Below are 16,428 nucleotides of genomic sequence, written 5' to 3' on the forward strand. Positions count from 1 at the left end.
ATTCCTGCAAATATTCATTGATTCATTAAGTTTTTTTTTAATAGTTTCTGCTTTGCATCCAATAATTCTAAAGTGTTGGATCAGGGAACATCCTGCCATCAAACATTTTGGACTATTTCTTCCTGTATTTAAGATTTTATTTCACCTTTAAGAATGTTTTTTTTTTTTTTTAGCCATTATCCATGGTGAAAAAGCTTCACAGTGCCATCTTCCTGTGTGATCTGCTGCTTGTGTACCTGAGGGGAAGAAGCCATGCTCCTGAAACAACTGCATGACCAGAGCCCGGCGCTGGTCCAGCGTTCTCCGCAGAGACGAGTAGGGAACCCGGTCCAACTCCCCCAGAGGAACCTCGGCTTCTGAACCTGGGAGAGCAAATGTTTCATCAGAAATCTGTCCAGGAAAAAAAAACACTGCATCGACAGTACAAAGAGACAAATGGACTAGTATAGACATAAGAAGAAAAGTGTGATGCGATGTCCAGTCATCTGCTCATACAGATCCTGAGAGATGAGGGTCGCTTCGTTCATTTTGTCTTCTATTTTGACTAATGGGAGGACTTGAGGCTTTAGATTCGATCAAAGACCCAAAGACAGAGGATTCGCTGGTGAATTTCGGCTCACATAAACACAGTCTGAGCGTGCCATCTGAAGTGGCAGGAGAAGTGTTCTCCGTCGTACCGGTTCTGTCGAAGGTGAAGATCTCTCCCTCGCACTTGGCGGCGCTCTTGGGGGTGTTGGGCTCTGAGCTGCAGCTGGACAGGCGGCGGGTCTTCCTCCTCGGGGAGCTGGGGTCTTCTGCCGTCTGCTCCAGCTCTGGAAAAAGAGATAAAGCACAATCGTGAAAACAGTGTTTCAGTCTCAGATCTGGCTTCGCGGAATCACTTTGACTGCGATGGGTGACAGTTCTAGTGACGTTGAAACGCTTTCCCTCCGTCCGGCTCACCCGTGGAGTTGCGCCTCTTCTTGCGGTAGCTTCCCAGGATGGCTCTGGGCGAAGTGGCCAGGCTCTGCAGAGTGGGAGAGGGAAGCACCTCCTCCGGGTTGAACTCCGGAAGCTCGGCAAAGCGCTCCTCGAAGTACGTCTCCGATAAAACCCTGAGCACAGGAGACACAGCAGCCACGTCACCAAGAGAGGAGGAGACGTTTAAAAAAAAAAAAGGCGGGAAATGGCGTCTGAATGCGTTTCTCCTCTTTCATCTGCCTGGCTATCCTCGTCTCTGTGGCTTCCCTGCAGTGTGAAGAAGCAATATCAAGGCTAAGCTCTCTGCCCACTCACACTCAGTAAACAACAGTTTCCACCATCAGTTTGTGAAGTTGGAGGATCAGCTGTGAGCTAAAAATAGAACAAGACGCCGCAGTGTTTGAAAACGAGCGTTTTGTTCATCGAGGCAACAAATGGAGTCCTGTCCAGGGCGCTCGTCTTCAAGCTGCTTCGCGCCAAAATCACATAAGATGAGCTCCTGTTGTATGAGCTCTCTCAGCTTGAGAGGATATAAACTGTTAAAAAAGAAGAGAGCATTGTTTTCCGGAGAGCAGGAAGCCAGAAGGAGCTGGCAGACCGGTCCTCTTCTGCTTTAATTTCATTAAAAAACTTTTGTAGCAGCCAAAGATGTGAGAACTCAAGATGACGTGGCTTAACGTCAACAACAGAGTTCATGTCATTTTATTGATTCACGCACGCAGAGGTTCATTTACATGTTTTATACTGTAGGAGGCGTTTCAGGACATTTCTATTAATGTGTCACACTTATTTTAAACCACAAGCGCAAAACTGTGGTGCAAATTTAAAACAATGGTTCCACATCTTTACATAGTTGTAAAAGAAGAAAACAATATCAATTTAATGTTTTATTGGACTGAATGTGTGTGTGTGTGTGTGTGTGTGTGTGTGTGTGTGTGTGTGTGTGTGTGTGTGTGTGTGTGTGTGTGTGTGTGTGTGTGTGTGTGAGAGAGAGAACCAGTGTGTGAATGTACCACACGGTGGTTCGAGTAAAAGAAAGATGTTTTTTTTTTTCCTGTGGAAACGTCTGAAAAAGAGTTTGGTCCGTTTCCCCTGTCTCCTCTAACTCAGAGTCATCTTCCTCACACTTACTTGTCGTGCGAGTCGGGAGTCTTTTTGAGTGGCGGAGGTCGAAACTTGGTCTTCTTTGAGGAAGTGGGGGTGTCAGCGGCGGGCGGGGGAGGGGGGTCCAGGCCCGGGACCGGCGGCGCCGGAGAGCGAGGTCCCGCCTGGAGAGAGAGAGAGAGAGAGAGAGAGAGAGAGAGAGAGAGAGAGAGAGAGAGAGAGAGAGAGAGAGAGAGAGAGAGTGAAGCTTTTCTTTATGATAGAAGTTATAAGAGGCTGCAGCGCGAAGTCACTTCAGGACAGGCCTGTTTGTTTGTTTGTGAGAAGACTCGGAGCTGTTTTTAGCACCTCTCCTGTTGTGTGGCGATGGCAACACTTCTGTGATCAGACCGCCTCATTTATGTGGATTTCTTCTGTTATATATATATATTTATTACTGTGTCTTCACTTTGCACTGCTGACTGCGAGCAGCTCGCCGCCACTTTGTCTCGTTTAAACAAGGACAAAGTGTAGCTGTAAATATCACAGATGTTTCAATCTATCAGTAATAGTCCAGTTTTCAGCCAGCACTTAGATCTGAGGGTTAACTTTAAAGCCAAAGCTTCACACAGAGGGAAACAGGCAGTGAACGCAGCACATCTTTTCACCTCTTTGCCGTGGTCGTCTCTCTCCTCTCTGCCTCTCTTCTTCTCCACGCTCTCCGCCGCCTCCTTCTCTCGCGTTTCCTCCTGCTCGCTTTGATTCTCTTTCCCGTTTCCGTCCCTCATGTTTTCTTCTTTGATGTGCAGAACAACTTCTTCCTCTTTTTTCACTAAAAGAGACACAAATAAATAATGAATGAAAAAGTTTTTAATCGTTGACCAGAAAAAATAGAGGATCGGCCTCATCACAGCGACTGGAATGGTTCTCAAACACTTTCTTCTTCTTACACCCGCAGAACAGAGGAGGACGTTGATGCTTTTATAGTTTTATAAAGACTTTTAAAACTCTGAGTGACGCCGAACAGTGGTTTGCAGTCTACCTTGAACGGCTCCGCCGCTGATGCAGGACGCCTCGGGGGAGCTCGAACAGCGCGACGTCTCCTGCGCTCCGTCCTCGGCCTGAGCGTCCAGCTGGCTCTCGCGCTTCACCTCCGCCTCCAGCTGAGGGCTCCCCGCCGCCGAGCCCTGCACCCCCGGCGCCACAGGAGAGGAGGGGCTCGTCGCGTCCGGCGCCGGCGGCACGGACGCCACGGAGACCACCCCGGTGGCCAGCGTGACGGTGGGGGCGGGGTAGATGGCAGTCAGTACCTGCAGATCAAGAGAGCGGCCATTATTCTGTGAATCGCAGATAAAACTGCTTTTTTGAAAGTCTGCGGAGATCTGATCAACGCGCTGGCAAAGCGCGGAGAGGTTGTGAAATTAGGAGGATCCGCAGTGTTTGTCTGAACTGCGATCAGCTCGTGTTTACCCAAAAACTGCAAAGAGACACACATTAATCAGGCGCTGCGGCGCTCGGCTGCAGTAACCCACTTCTTCTTTCTAAAAGGAAATTAATAATATGAAAGAAGATGTGTGAAGGTGGGCCACTTATGTAAATTTAATTCAATCTGATAACCCTTTTTAACATCATTAACCTCATTCATGTCCCTCATTTCTTCTGTTCCTTTATGCATTTATAACCCTCTGGCAGTCAGACGGTGGATTTCACGCCTTTACCTGGCGACCCGGGGTCGCTGCGGTCTGGCCCGGCGGCGTCTGCGACTGGCTCGGGGGCGGAGCTGGAGCGAGCAGCGGCTGCTGACCGACGAGCGGCTGGACCAGAGTTTGCCCAGCCGGGGCGATGGCGGTGAAGCCCAGGGTCGCCAGGGGCGATGGGAGATAGGCGGGGCCGGGAGGCTGCGGCGACGCGGCGGTGACTCCCGGACCGGACTGGACGTAGGTGATCCTGACGGAGAAGTCAGCTCGGTGAGTTTCCGCGCCAATACAGCCAAACTTTCAACACAGTAACTCAAGTTATGAAATCGATTCAGTTTTACACACCGAATGACTCAAATATTCCCTCATGGCTGCCTCATGGTTTAAGGTCTTGTCATGCTGTTGTTCTTGTATTTAAATTTCAAGTCTTTGGGGTTTTAACAGTTCAGGTTCTGCTGTTGGTGTGTTCCGTCCCTCTTTGACCTCAGGCTTGTTGCTGCTCTGCCCCTCCACCCTCCACGAGTCTCACCTTGATTGCTCCTTCAGAGTTGTTAGCATTGCCTCATGCCCCCTCCACTCTGTGTGTGTGTGTGCGTGTACGTGGGTTGGTTTCAGCCTTTGCGTTATCAGTTATCAGTATGTTGCTTGTTTCAGCCCGCTCTGGGTTTCACCCCTGCCTCTTTTGAACCTTATGTTGTTTTTGCAGATTGCTTTATGTTCACAATCGTCGTCTGCCTCCGCGGTCGACTCCTCCGCCCTCGTATCCTCAGTAGCTACAGCAACATTTGGCCTATGTGATCCTGACGGGCGCCATTCTTTTCGAGCGACCTCCAGCATCGGCGAGCCGACATGTCAGGAGACACCGTGGTCTTTCAGGTGTCGGCGGCTGTGCGAGCGCTGACCTGGCAGGAGGGGAGGTCAGGAGAACGGTCTGCGGGGGAGCCGCTCCGGGAGCCATCATTGTTGCCACGGAAACTGGAAAGGGACTCCCAGGGTGCACTGCTGCCGCGCCGCCAGGATGTACGTTGGTCTGCACCACAGGCATGGGAGCAATCTGGATGATCTATGTGGGCAGGAAAAAAAAAAAAAAAAAAACACAACATAAACAAAATGAGTGTCTCACCATCAACTGAAAACACCCCCGATTTTCCTCTGCACTTTGTTACGTATCCAGTGAAGTCAGCTTAAAAATACCCAGCGTGGTTTTATGTTCTTCAAGATTTGAGCCGTTGTAAAAACAAACAGCGGCCTGGGAACTACAACTCCTTTTCACTCCGTTTTCTACTTCATGACATTCACTGATTTACCTGATTAGCCTCGTCAAATCAAAAGTTTGAACCAGCAAATAAACACTGAAAGACGGTTCAGTTTTAAAGAGATGTACTGTCACATCAACACAGGAAGTTCTGAAAAAAAGCAAATGAAGGCAGAAACTCTGCTTCTTCACGGTCTGACTGAAATGATCTGCAGTGAAGCTGGAGTGAAAGTGTTCGTGAGTCAAGACAGGCAAAGACACATCGGTTCTTCCTGCAGCGCCGACAACTGAAACATGAACTATTCCTTCCACAACACCGACCTCCTGTCGTCTGTTCTGTTCCCTCACAAGAACAACAGTCTGGCTTTAATGCTGCCGCCGTGTTATCTACCTCGCCCGTCTGTCAGCGAACAGCGTGGGCTACAGATACATTCACTTCCCTTCTATCTCTCTCTCTCTCACACACACACACACACACGCACACACACTAACAGTATAGTTTTGTGTACATGTACTGAATGGTCTGTCAGGCCTGCTGTTTTTCTTCTTCAGAAATAGTTTTCCTCACCTTGTTTCCTGTTGCGGGCCCGTTCTGCACAGGAAGAGGCGGAGCCACCAGGGAGATGGAGGGATGAGGAGGAGTAGACCCTGTTCTCACTGTTGCCATGGGAACCAACATCTTGCTCTGCGAGACTGGCGACTGGGTTTGGACTAATGAGTGAGAAGGGGAGAGAGAGTCGCATCAGTCAGAGCGAGGAACAGATGAACGGAGTCAAAAGAGGAGGTGAAGCCGGCGGTGGGTGGAGACGCGCTCACAACATTTCAAAAAGACTGAGCGGAGAGAAATTCCTCGCTGATAACAAGGTGGAACACAGTCCTGTTGCTTCACATGCTCATGAACAGAGTGATGGGTGGGCGGCGGGCTCTCAGAACTCAAGTCAACTGCGTTTCTCTTGTCAATCATTTATCTCCTGCTTATGTAAGCCAATCACATCTACTGGACTGAGAGAAGAAACTACGGCTCAAAGAAATGCAACACGTCTACAGTTTTCCTCTCAGCCAATCGCTGCTCTCCGTCTCACCTCTGGTCCCGGGGCTGACTCTGCTTCCTGCCCCCGGGTGCACGCCATTGGCCAGGGCGGCATTGACGGGCGGGGAGAGGATTTGCTGGTGAGTGAGTGGAGGGGCGGAGGGGCCCTCGGCGGGCAGGACGTACTGGACCTGCGCTAGCGGCTTGGGGCAGGCGGGAGGCGTGAGGGCGGAGGTGGCGGCAGACGGGTGGAGCTGAGGCTGGAGGACGGGGAGGGGGGTCTGCGGCTGTGGGGTGAGGAGCTGCACCGGCTGGGCGGCGGGGAAGGACCCTCCCAGAACTAGACTAGTGACCAGGCCGCCGCCTCCCACTGGGGTTACACCGACCGCGCCGGGGGAGGACGACGACAGGTACCCACCCCCTGCTGTGATGGGCAGCTGCTGAGCCCCGCCTCCTCCAATCAGGAGAGTGGCTTTCTTGTCCTGGGGCAGGGAGCTGAGCGTGATGGCGGCCTCCACCGGCTTGCTGGCGATGGGGACGGGGGTGCTGGCGATGGGACGAACCACACTGGTCACCATGGTGGAGGCCATGCGGACGGCGCCCGTGACCGGGCTCAAGCCCTGCTGGGTGACGGGAGTTTGGGTGACGGGTGTGGAGCCTGTGACGGACAGAGAGGAGACGCCGTCTCCACCTCCATCCCCTCCATTTGTCACTGTTTCCTCTTTCTTCACCCCTCCCTCGCCACCCTCTTCTCTCCCATCCATGCCTCTCTTCCTTTTCTTCTCAGATCCGTCTTCAGCACCTCCTCCTCCTCCTCCTCCCCCTCCTCCCCCTCCTCCTCCTCCAGTCCCTTTAGAAGATGAGGAGTCGGACTGAGGAACGGAGGGAGAGGAGGAGAGAGAGGAGCGAGCCACTGGCTTGAAGCCATGCTGGAGGGGAGACAGAGGCACACAGATCAAAGAGGAGAAGCTACAACACGAAGTTCATCTTTTCTTTTTGAAGAAACAGGGTCACTGTGGAAAACCTGCAGTTTTTAAGTTTTTAAAAACACCAGCAACTTGACGCCTAACTTTGAACTGTGCTGCAGATTTATTTATTTTTTGTCTGATAGGACGACGCCTTTGCCCACCTGTCCGTCTGGCTCGTCCTCGTCGCTGTCCGTCACTCTCTCTTTACACTTGAGGTCGATGGAGCCTTCAGGGCAGGAATCCTCTGAGGGTGGGACGCCACAAGTTCATGTTAAACACATGCGTGCATTTTTATGCAGAAAAGACCAGCAAACTGCTGGAATCACTATGAAATTACAGATGACGCGCTATTGTTGTTGCTACATATCAACACACAGTAAGATGACGCAGCTGGGGGATTTTTAAGCACTGAGGTGTTTTTGCTGACACAACCAGCGAAAAGGTTCGGAGTGGCAGTTTGGAGGACGAGCTGTCCGAGGTGGGAAGTGAAACCATTAGTGTGGGAGCCGATGAGAGAGCCACGGTGACGGCTGCTCTGCAGACGCTCTAACTCACCCATCACGTCGTCGTCGCCTTCCTCCTCGCAGATGACCATGCGCTCCTCATCGCTGGTCACGTCCTCGCCCAGTCCGCCCGGGTACAGCGACGGGGGTGGAGGATGAGAGCGAAACAAGCTCGTCCCGTCCTCCTGGAAGGGCAGAGGGGAAAAAAAAACACAAAAGAATTTAAATATTTACAGTTTTTCAGAGATTATTTGGATCCATTTTCTATTTCAACAGGAAGTCCAACAGTTATAATGCATCAAATAGATGGAAACCTCTTTAAAAAAAAGTGAAAACCTCCCACAGCCATGCCTGTGGGGTTAACTGTTGACCCTGAACTGCTTCTGGATGTGAATGTGAGTGTGTGTGGTTGTGTGTCTGTGTGACGGACTGGTGATCTGTCCAGAGTGAATCCTGCCTTCTCCCATAAGTCTGCTGGGATTGGCTCCAGCGCCCTGCGACCCTCCGCAGGATGGAGTGCTACAGAAGATGGATGGATGGTTGGATGACAATAGCGATAATAGAGAGGTATTATTAAAGCACACGTGGCCCAGAGAGCCCAGATGCTGTTTAACTCCTCTGTGATTTGCACTGAAACAGTCTTGTACCTTCAAAGGAACCAGAGAAGGATAAAGTGAAACCTTTGAAGCTGAAGGCGGCGCTCCCCCAGAGCGCTCGCTTCTTTTTTTTTTTCAGCAGAAACAATTCAGGCCCTCATGTAAAGAAGCCAGCGAGTCCATTTGAACTGTTTGCTCTGAGTGGTTGAGCTGAGGTGAAGCTCTGTGAAGGACAGACGTCCTGAACACACTCTGGAACACACACTCTGCTCTCACTGTTTTAATGTCTATATTTTCGTTCTCGTCAGCTGTTCTGTAACCACTCTGAATGCATTTCTCTGTTTAAACAAACCCCCTTTAAACTGACGTTGTTCTCTTGAGCAGTTTAGCGATTAGCTTGTGATGTGAAGCAGTATTTTTTTTTTCCACCATCTTTGAACCTCCTGAGTGTGTTTGCTGCCTTGAAGCTACAGATTAACAACCCGGTACCTTCTCCAGGTCTCTCTCCCGCTCCCTCTGCTCCAGGGCACTCTGGGAAAAAGCTCGGGGGCGGGGGTGCTGGCCCCCAAACAGCCCCCCTCGACGCTCCGATCCTCCCGGCCAGCCCGGGGCCCCTCCCCTCCCTTCTAGCACCTGGGACTCGGAATGGGCATCTGGAGAGAAACAGAGGAAAATCAATCAGTGAAAAAACACTGTTTATACTGATCACTGCCAAACAATGTGATTGTTAGTATTACAAAACAAATTGTGCAATCAGTGTCTAAAATCAGTGTTTTATTGGTAATTCATATCTAATAATTGTTCATTTTAGTGATAAAATTGTATATTATCATCATATACTGTGTAATAATGGACGTGTCTATTCCATTACAAATAGGCTGAAATAATAAAAAAAAAAAAGAGTAAATAAATGTAAAACTGAACTCCTGTCTGTCGTATGAAGCATTCTCAGACCTGTGCTCTCTGACATGCTCCTCTCACGAGGCTCCTTCGGGGTGCCGCGGCCCTCCGACAGCGACTTCCTCCGGTCCTTGTTGCACCACTTCCAGTCTGGATAAGCTCTGAAATGAGCTTCCTTCACCTGAAGAAGAGGGACGGGGAGGGGGAGGAGGAGGAGGAGGGGGAGGCTTTCTAAGTTTCTGTTGATACTATTGAGCTCCAGCCCTCTGCTGGGCTGAGGACATCGGGCGTAAAACTCCCATTCCCATTCATCCAGCCGTCCGTCTGCTTTACGCAGCCCAGAGTCACGAGGGGCCGGCGCTGATCCCGGCTGATGGTGGGTGAACACGCCACAGACAGGTCAGCAGTTCATCACAGAGCAAACACACACACTCACATTCACAGCCATGGTCAACACACAGCAGCGCTTCTCAGCCTGTCACCCATAATGACGAATATTCAACTTTTCAATTCAAGACAAAACCATGTCTTTCAGACATTCAACAAAAAGTAAGTTTATACACCGTTCTGTCATCAGTACAACGACATTTATGCAGTAACATACAAACATCTTCCACTTTATAGCCAACTCCTGCTGAAGAATGCAGGAATGATGCCACAGTTCTTATCTGAACCTTTCAGATCGACATGAAGATCAGCTGCCTCTAAATCGATTTAGAATCACAAATCGTCACAAGAAAACAGCAAACGAGTGTAGCGGAGGATTCAGCTCCAGTAGATGGTCCATAAATGGGTAGAGAAGCTCTGGCAGAAGCCTCAATATCTCAATAACTATTGACAAGTTCACAGACTGATTGAAAACACACAGCAAATTCTCATTGCGTGGAGTAAATTTCCAGAGCAGGAATAAATGTAGGAAAACATGAACCGCTGTTATCATGCTACCTGAAAAGCCAGATCGTGGTACTGCTGCTTCTCGTTGGGCCCCAGAGCGTACCACCACTCCCCGAGGATCTTGCTGACGGTGCGGTTGTCTTGGTTGGGATGCCGCTGGTGCACCAGGGCCCGGTGGCGCTTGCTGAAGATCATGAATGCGTTCATGGGACGGCGGATGTGGTCCTTCTCCCTCTGGTGGGGCAGAAGAGTGAGACAACTCTGGTGAACTACACATGGCTCCCCCTGTTTTCCTGATTGAGAGTGTGTGTGTGTGTGTGTGTGTGTGTGTGTGTGTGTGTGTGTGTGTGTGTGTGTGTGTGTCTGACCTTCCTGTCGCCGTCCTTGGGCAGAGCGCTGAGGGACTGAGTGCGTCGCTTCATGGGTCCAGAGGAAGGCGTTGGATCGTTGGCTACACCCGGGGAAAATCTGCATGAACACACAGGAAAAAAAAGAAACAGAAAGTCAAACTGAGGTGGGAAAAGAAGACAGACACACTGAGAAAGCAAAAGGTTGTGAAGGATTTAGAGGAACGTGTCACACACACAAGCAACACACACAACTAATGAACCCATAATTAAGAATATAGAAGTTACTGTTCCTCGATTCCTTTATTCCCTAGTTTATTTGATCTGTTCAGCCATAACCTCGTTGCCTGATAACCACAGTATTTATTCCGTTAATTCCACGGACACAGCTGTTTCTACGTCCACTGAATTGCGTTTTTCCTGTGCGTCGCTGAACTGAGAAACTAAAATGTGGCCAGTTTCACGTGTTTTCAAACATTATCAGACATGTACAGATCAGGACATGGGATGAACAGGCTGAGAGGTGGTTGTGTTTTTCAAAACCGAGTCCGACCAGAGGAGCGATCCGCAGTGTGAGCGAGTTCACCTGCTATTCAGTCAGATGTTTTCTTTTGTCTTCATATTTATGGGCATGAGCATTGCAGTGTTAATACAGGGCATGTTCCTGTTTGTGTTACTGTTAAATGGAATGAAAAGAGAAAGAATGCGACTTGAATATCCACACATTTATAAACAGGCTGATAGGAAAGAAAAGCAGAAAACAGAGTTCACCAACTGAGCCCACATCCTGTAAAAAGGCATCTCCTTTTATTTATTTCATTGCCATTAGATGCAGGCTGATAAGCGGTGTAATCACTGTAGCATTGAGATACCGCTGATGCTTTTCTTTCGCTCGGCGACGGCGGCCTTTTGTGAGGCGAGTGACCCTGAAACATTCATAACCGCACTCGCAGCCAGACAGCCACGCAGCAGCCTGTCTGAGTCACTCTGAAAGAGCAATAACCCAGCCAGATGCAGACTGAGAGACGAGTGAACAGCACAGCACACACACACACACACACACACGGACACGCACACAGACAGTTATTTATTTCTTTTGGATTGTGCTGGCAGAGGTGGAATTCAGTGCACCTGTTTGGAGTGTGACATCCTTGAGAGTTTGTTTTTTTTTTTTTTCAAAGCAGCCAGTTTGAACCAGCATCTTCAAACTGCATTTTATCATGAACTACAGTTACTACCTGCTATCTAATGACTCATAGCCAGAGTCGCACGGAGGAAGCCAACCTAATGTAAGAAGCGTTTGCTCAAAATGAGCTGACACCATTTGGAGTCCCTGTTGTTTGTCCCTGTTGAGGTGAAAGAAAATATATCTATCTCTATATATACATTTTACTTTGGGTAAATACAAAACATGCTGATAACTTTAAAACTGAGCAGACGAAAAGTTGAACAAACTAAAAGTGAGTACATAAGTTTGCTAAACTTTCACGCCAGTGGGTCCATACGCGAACAGCAGGCGGCTATAAATTGCTCCACTTGTGTGTAAACAAGTGGTGAACTGGATCAACAGTTGTCTGGCTGCTGCCCGAGCCTGCCTGAGGACTGGCCTCCTTTCAAAACGTGGTCAATGCAGCCCAGAGCTATTCTACACTGGAATTTAAATTCTATCTTTTGTTTCTCGTGTTCCTTCCACTTCTATTTTTTTTTTTTTTTTTTTCCCCCTTTCCATTTGCAGCTGCTGCTGCACTTGACAGGCAACCCAAACTGTAAAGTAGAGCACTCTGATGACTCCTGCTGCTTTCACTGAATGGAACACGTCAACCAGTTCACATTCAGAATCTCTTAAAAACACACACTTTTAAGTTGCTAGCACTCTCGTCAGTTTGACTCTGGGCTCAGGGTCGTTTAGTGCGGTGATTAATTTATGACCGTCAATCTGGTGGAAGTGTGACACGGCAAGGTTTTACCGCACTTTAATCTGTACAGTGTGAGAGAAGACGACAGAGGGACGGGTGAAATACTTTAAAAACTGATAAAAATCTGGAGTTGACAGAATGTTGACTTCTATCCACTTCAGAGACTCAGGAACAGTAACCCAGATCAAATGAACGAGCGTAAAGGGAAGAAGTAGGTTCAATCACACTTAAATCAAATCGCTGTCATTTAGGCCGTAGGTGGGTGGGGTCAGCTGAAACCTCCCCACAGCCCTCGGTCGGAGGACAGCTGACGGATGGATGGATGGAACGCTTCTGGACACTCGGTACTTACGGGTCGTCCGTATCGCTCTCGGTCTCGCTGTCCGCCCCGCCCCTGTCTGCAGGAGGATTGTCATTGGTCGGGGGAGGGCAGGACGGCGAGCCCCTCTCCAGGTCCGGGGGGTCGGCGCGGCCGTCGCTCACCAGGGCCACGGCAAAGCGAGGCTCTGAAGGAGAAAAGAAAAAAAAGAGGGGATTGTCGTGGTCGTTAGCATGGAAGTGAGAGAGGACGCCATATGTGTAAACACAGGGCGACTCTGCATGCAGCGTGGTGACTGCCGCCACTCCGGCCAACTGACTGTGGGAGGTGAGACAAGCTCTGAATACATTATACATGTTAGAATCTAGTGCCGCAGCTAAAATAAAACTTCACATCAGCTGAGGACAAAGACGGCGAGAAAGGAACGCTTCAGTAATTAAATCTGAACTGAAGTCTTTCATCTCTCAATCTTCACTATAAAGCTGGCGTGACAGCTTTTTGTTGTGTTTATTTTGGTCACGTAGCTCTTTGCAGCATCGACTAATCAGAGATTCATTTTAATCTTTTCACTAATACTGAGCAGCCATCTTTTAAAGGAGATGGGGAAATACATACAAATCTGGGTATCGTTGAAAAACGAAAGACATTTTCTCTTATTTCACGAGCTCATGCATCATTAAAGTGCCTCCCGAGCCAAGTCAAGTACGCAGATCGAGATCTGCTGTGGCGACCACATGAGGGAGCAGCTGAAACACACTCGTCGTGCAGACTGTCAGAGGACTGAGATCTGTGGGGATGAGGGAAAGGACGCCCTTTCTCTGCATGCTTTCTTTGAAATAGCCGATTATATTTTAAGAGATTATTAAAAAAAATAAAAAAATAAATGGAGGATAAAAACTGTCAGAACTCACTGTAATGTAAATTTAAAGAGTAAAAATATAAAAACTGGCCACAGTGAAACAATCTATAGAGTAGCAGGTCTGACGGCTACAGGCTGTATATGAAGACCTGATACACAGGAATCTAATGGGAAATCTGAAGTTGGGTTTATACAGTGGTGCAGAATAATCTACACCATTATTCACCCATTTCCACCAAAGGAGACGGCAGCCGTGCAAGGCGAACACTGTGTCTCCTAATTTGCTTCTAGATCCCCGACTGTCCCCACCAGCCAAACTGCGAGGCTGAATACACTTTACCACCATGTCACTGAGAGTGTTATCAACAATGTTACTGGAATCAGATCGGTGTGAACACCAACTGTTGTGATTTGCAATTCTGTTGCAACAGTTTTGGGAAACACTGACTTGGCTGCTGGTTTGTTCTTGAATATTTTAGCAGCCGTTGTTTGTGAGCGCGGCCCTACAAACTGTTTCCTCTCACAGTTATTAGATTGTTTATGATGCCGTTATAGACATCGGGACACAAATCAAGGCGCTGTGTGTCGCTAATGGATGAAAACTCGTGACGTCATGTAAGGAGAAGAGAGGAACGGTCTCTTCTTTCTTTTTTTACCTTTACTCTGATTGACAAGCTGTTGGCCGTCAGCGGGCTGGGCGGCTGCTCCTGATTGGCTGGGCTCCAGGAAAGGGACGAGCGAATGCCAAGGAAACACTGGCACCGAGCGAGGCTCCACGTTGGTCCAAACTGTGGGAAGGGAAGAGAAAGGGAGAGCGAAAAAAAAAAAAAAAAAAAAAAAAAAGTGAAATGTCATCATGTTTATCTCTCTCAGCATCGCGGCCACAGACAGAAGGCAGCGTTCTGCCCTCTGGCAGCACGCGAAGGCCTGTGTGACTGTCAGCCAGCGATGAGCTCAAGCACTACGAAAAACTACACTTTCGCAGAAACAACCTCCGTCTCCACGCCATGAATGGAGCCGTGTATTCAGTCACCTCGTCGTCCTCCTCTCTGAAAGCACGCCTTCATGCATACGGCATAATGGGCGCCCCTCGGCATGATGGGAGTCCAGAGGTCATGTGACGTGCGATGCGGTGTGATGAGGGGACCTGTTATTTTATTCCAGACTCCGATCTAGTCCCTGTCTAGACCACTGGCACAGCACCGGCGGGCCGCCCCGTCAAGACTGCAGAGTTCAGCTCAGCGCAGGACAAAGAAACTCTGTGTGTGTGGTCATTAGTGCAACAGCCTCTGTCAACTGCTGTTTGGGCATAACTGATGTGGTGAGAACACACACACACACACACACACACACACACACACACACACACACACACACACACACACACCAATAAGGCCGACATGCATGGTGCTTGACAGCTGATTGCTGTCATAGTGGGCATTTCCCATTGAGAGAGAGAGCGAGAGAGAGAGAGAGAGAGAGAGGGAGAGAGAGAGAGAGGGAGAGAGAGAGAGAGAGAGAGAGAGCGAGAGAGAGAGAGAGAGAGAGAGAGAGAGAGACTCTCGGTTCAAAACCGATTCAAATACCAGTGAAATTGGGAAAAATAGCTAAAACCACAAGAAATGGGGAAAAAGTAATAGAAGAGATTTAAAAATGTGAAATATCTTGAATTTGTAAAAGTAGAACACAAATATGATTGGGGAAAAAGCATGCAAAACTACTTAAAAGGAGGTAAAATGGTTAAAACTGCTAAAGTTTCAAAATTGTCAACAAAAAATACTTAGAAAAGAGGAGCAAAGCTGTTAAAATCAAGTACAAAAATAGGTTAAATTTCATCAAACATTCACTATTCTGAACCCTAACCTCATAAATGCATCTTGTTTCCTTTTTTTTTACTTGTTCCAATTATATGAGCTGGTTTAACCAAATGCTCAAATAAACCTTAACCAAACCAAACCAAACCAAACCAAACCAAACCATAGCATATTGTTTTTGTATGTGCATCAAAACTCTATATTCTACAATTGTAGAGAACTATATATGAAACTTAACAAACTACATTAGTCTCCTTTTAAAGGTTAAATGTGCTTTGCAGCTCCAGACCAACTTGACTTGGCTGAAAGTCACTGTATTGTACATTAGGGATGCTTCCAACTGAGAAGTAAACATAACGACAGGAACAGCAAAACAAGCTTGACTATCCTTTGCCAGTGTGAAGCTTCACTAGGTGGGATGAACCTGAAAAGACGGACTGAACGAGCAGAACGTAATAATTACTAAATGCTGAGGTTGACAGTATAACTATGTAAAAGCAAAACGGCAGCTTGACAAAAATACCAGGAAGTCACACTCATTGGAAAGTGGCATCAGTTATTAATGTAGCTTATTTCATGACATGATGCAGGAAACTGGAAAGTCTTTGTACTTTTTTGAGGTTAATAAATGTATCAAGGAGCCGAACGACTCAGTAAATCTCACAGCATGCGCTCATGATAAAAAACCCCCAGAAATCCCACATGGTGTCTCTTGTTTGTTTCATTGTTAGTAAAAGCACGTGTATCCATGGTTAACCAGCAGCTGCACTACTGCTAACTCAACAGAAGCAGAAACCTGTTCAACGTGACGGAGCAAACCGAAAATCAACCCTTTGGTTCCCAATAAGCTTCATATTCGTGAGGTATTCACGCCCAGTGAAAGAGTTAAATCTTTCTCTCCGCAGCAGTTCGTCCTGTTTGAGTGTTCTGGGTGTTTCTGTGATAAAGATTTGAGCCTCATTAGCCTGAGTTATAAACATTTTCAGTGCCGCCTCCTCCCCTGACTGCAGCAGTCTTCTCACAGCTCCAGCCCGGTGGAGATAAACTGAAACTCCACTCGATCTCAACGCAGCAGTGCCGAATTGACCGGTTCCCGTTCCCATGAATCATTTCTTAATAAAGTATTAAAACGGTCTATATATAGTGAATTTGCCAGCCGAGTCTCCTCTAAAATGGAGAGTGAGATACTGCCGGGGGAGCGACGGCGTCCTGGACGTATTGCAGCTGCTGCTGGATCTGTGCTCCGCTCATGAACTCTCTGAAACGCTGATTCTCGCGTCACATGGA

General features: G+C 48.3%; 1 protein-coding gene across 2 annotated transcripts in view; it reads right to left on the reverse strand.

Annotated features, from left to right (window-relative positions):
* Positions 1–16,428, reverse strand: part of cica (capicua transcriptional repressor a) — a 32,399-nt gene that overhangs the window by 1,805 nt on the left and 14,166 nt on the right. Inside the window, exons 4-21 of one of the 2 annotated variants that reach the window (XM_030082198.1) lie at positions 13,984–14,115; positions 12,502–12,655; positions 10,255–10,354; positions 9,938–10,120; positions 9,047–9,173; positions 8,582–8,745; positions 7,549–7,681; positions 7,155–7,237; positions 6,444–6,954; positions 5,564–5,706; positions 4,643–4,803; positions 3,762–3,990; positions 3,086–3,353; positions 2,712–2,875; positions 2,092–2,228; positions 943–1,094; positions 678–812; positions 237–362 (exon numbers count right to left, since the gene is read on the reverse strand). In XM_030082198.1, coding sequence (XP_029938058.1) covers positions 237–362; positions 678–812; positions 943–1,094; positions 2,092–2,228; positions 2,712–2,875; positions 3,086–3,353; positions 3,762–3,990; positions 4,643–4,803; positions 5,564–5,706; positions 6,444–6,954; positions 7,155–7,237; positions 7,549–7,681; positions 8,582–8,745; positions 9,047–9,173; positions 9,938–10,120; positions 10,255–10,354; positions 12,502–12,655; positions 13,984–14,115 — 3,102 coding nt within the window. Of the gene's footprint in view, positions 1–236; positions 363–677; positions 813–942; positions 1,095–2,091; positions 2,229–2,711; positions 2,876–3,085; positions 3,354–3,761; positions 3,991–4,642; positions 4,804–5,563; positions 5,707–6,077; positions 6,955–7,154; positions 7,238–7,548; positions 7,682–8,581; positions 8,746–9,046; positions 9,174–9,937; positions 10,121–10,254; positions 10,355–12,501; positions 12,656–13,983; positions 14,116–16,428 lie in introns of both variants that reach the window. The other variant, XM_030082197.1, reaches the window with a different exon arrangement.

This window comes from Salarias fasciatus, chromosome 22, assembly GCF_902148845.1.
Source record: "Salarias fasciatus chromosome 22, fSalaFa1.1, whole genome shotgun sequence".
NCBI lineage: Eukaryota > Metazoa > Chordata > Actinopteri > Blenniiformes > Blenniidae > Salarias > Salarias fasciatus.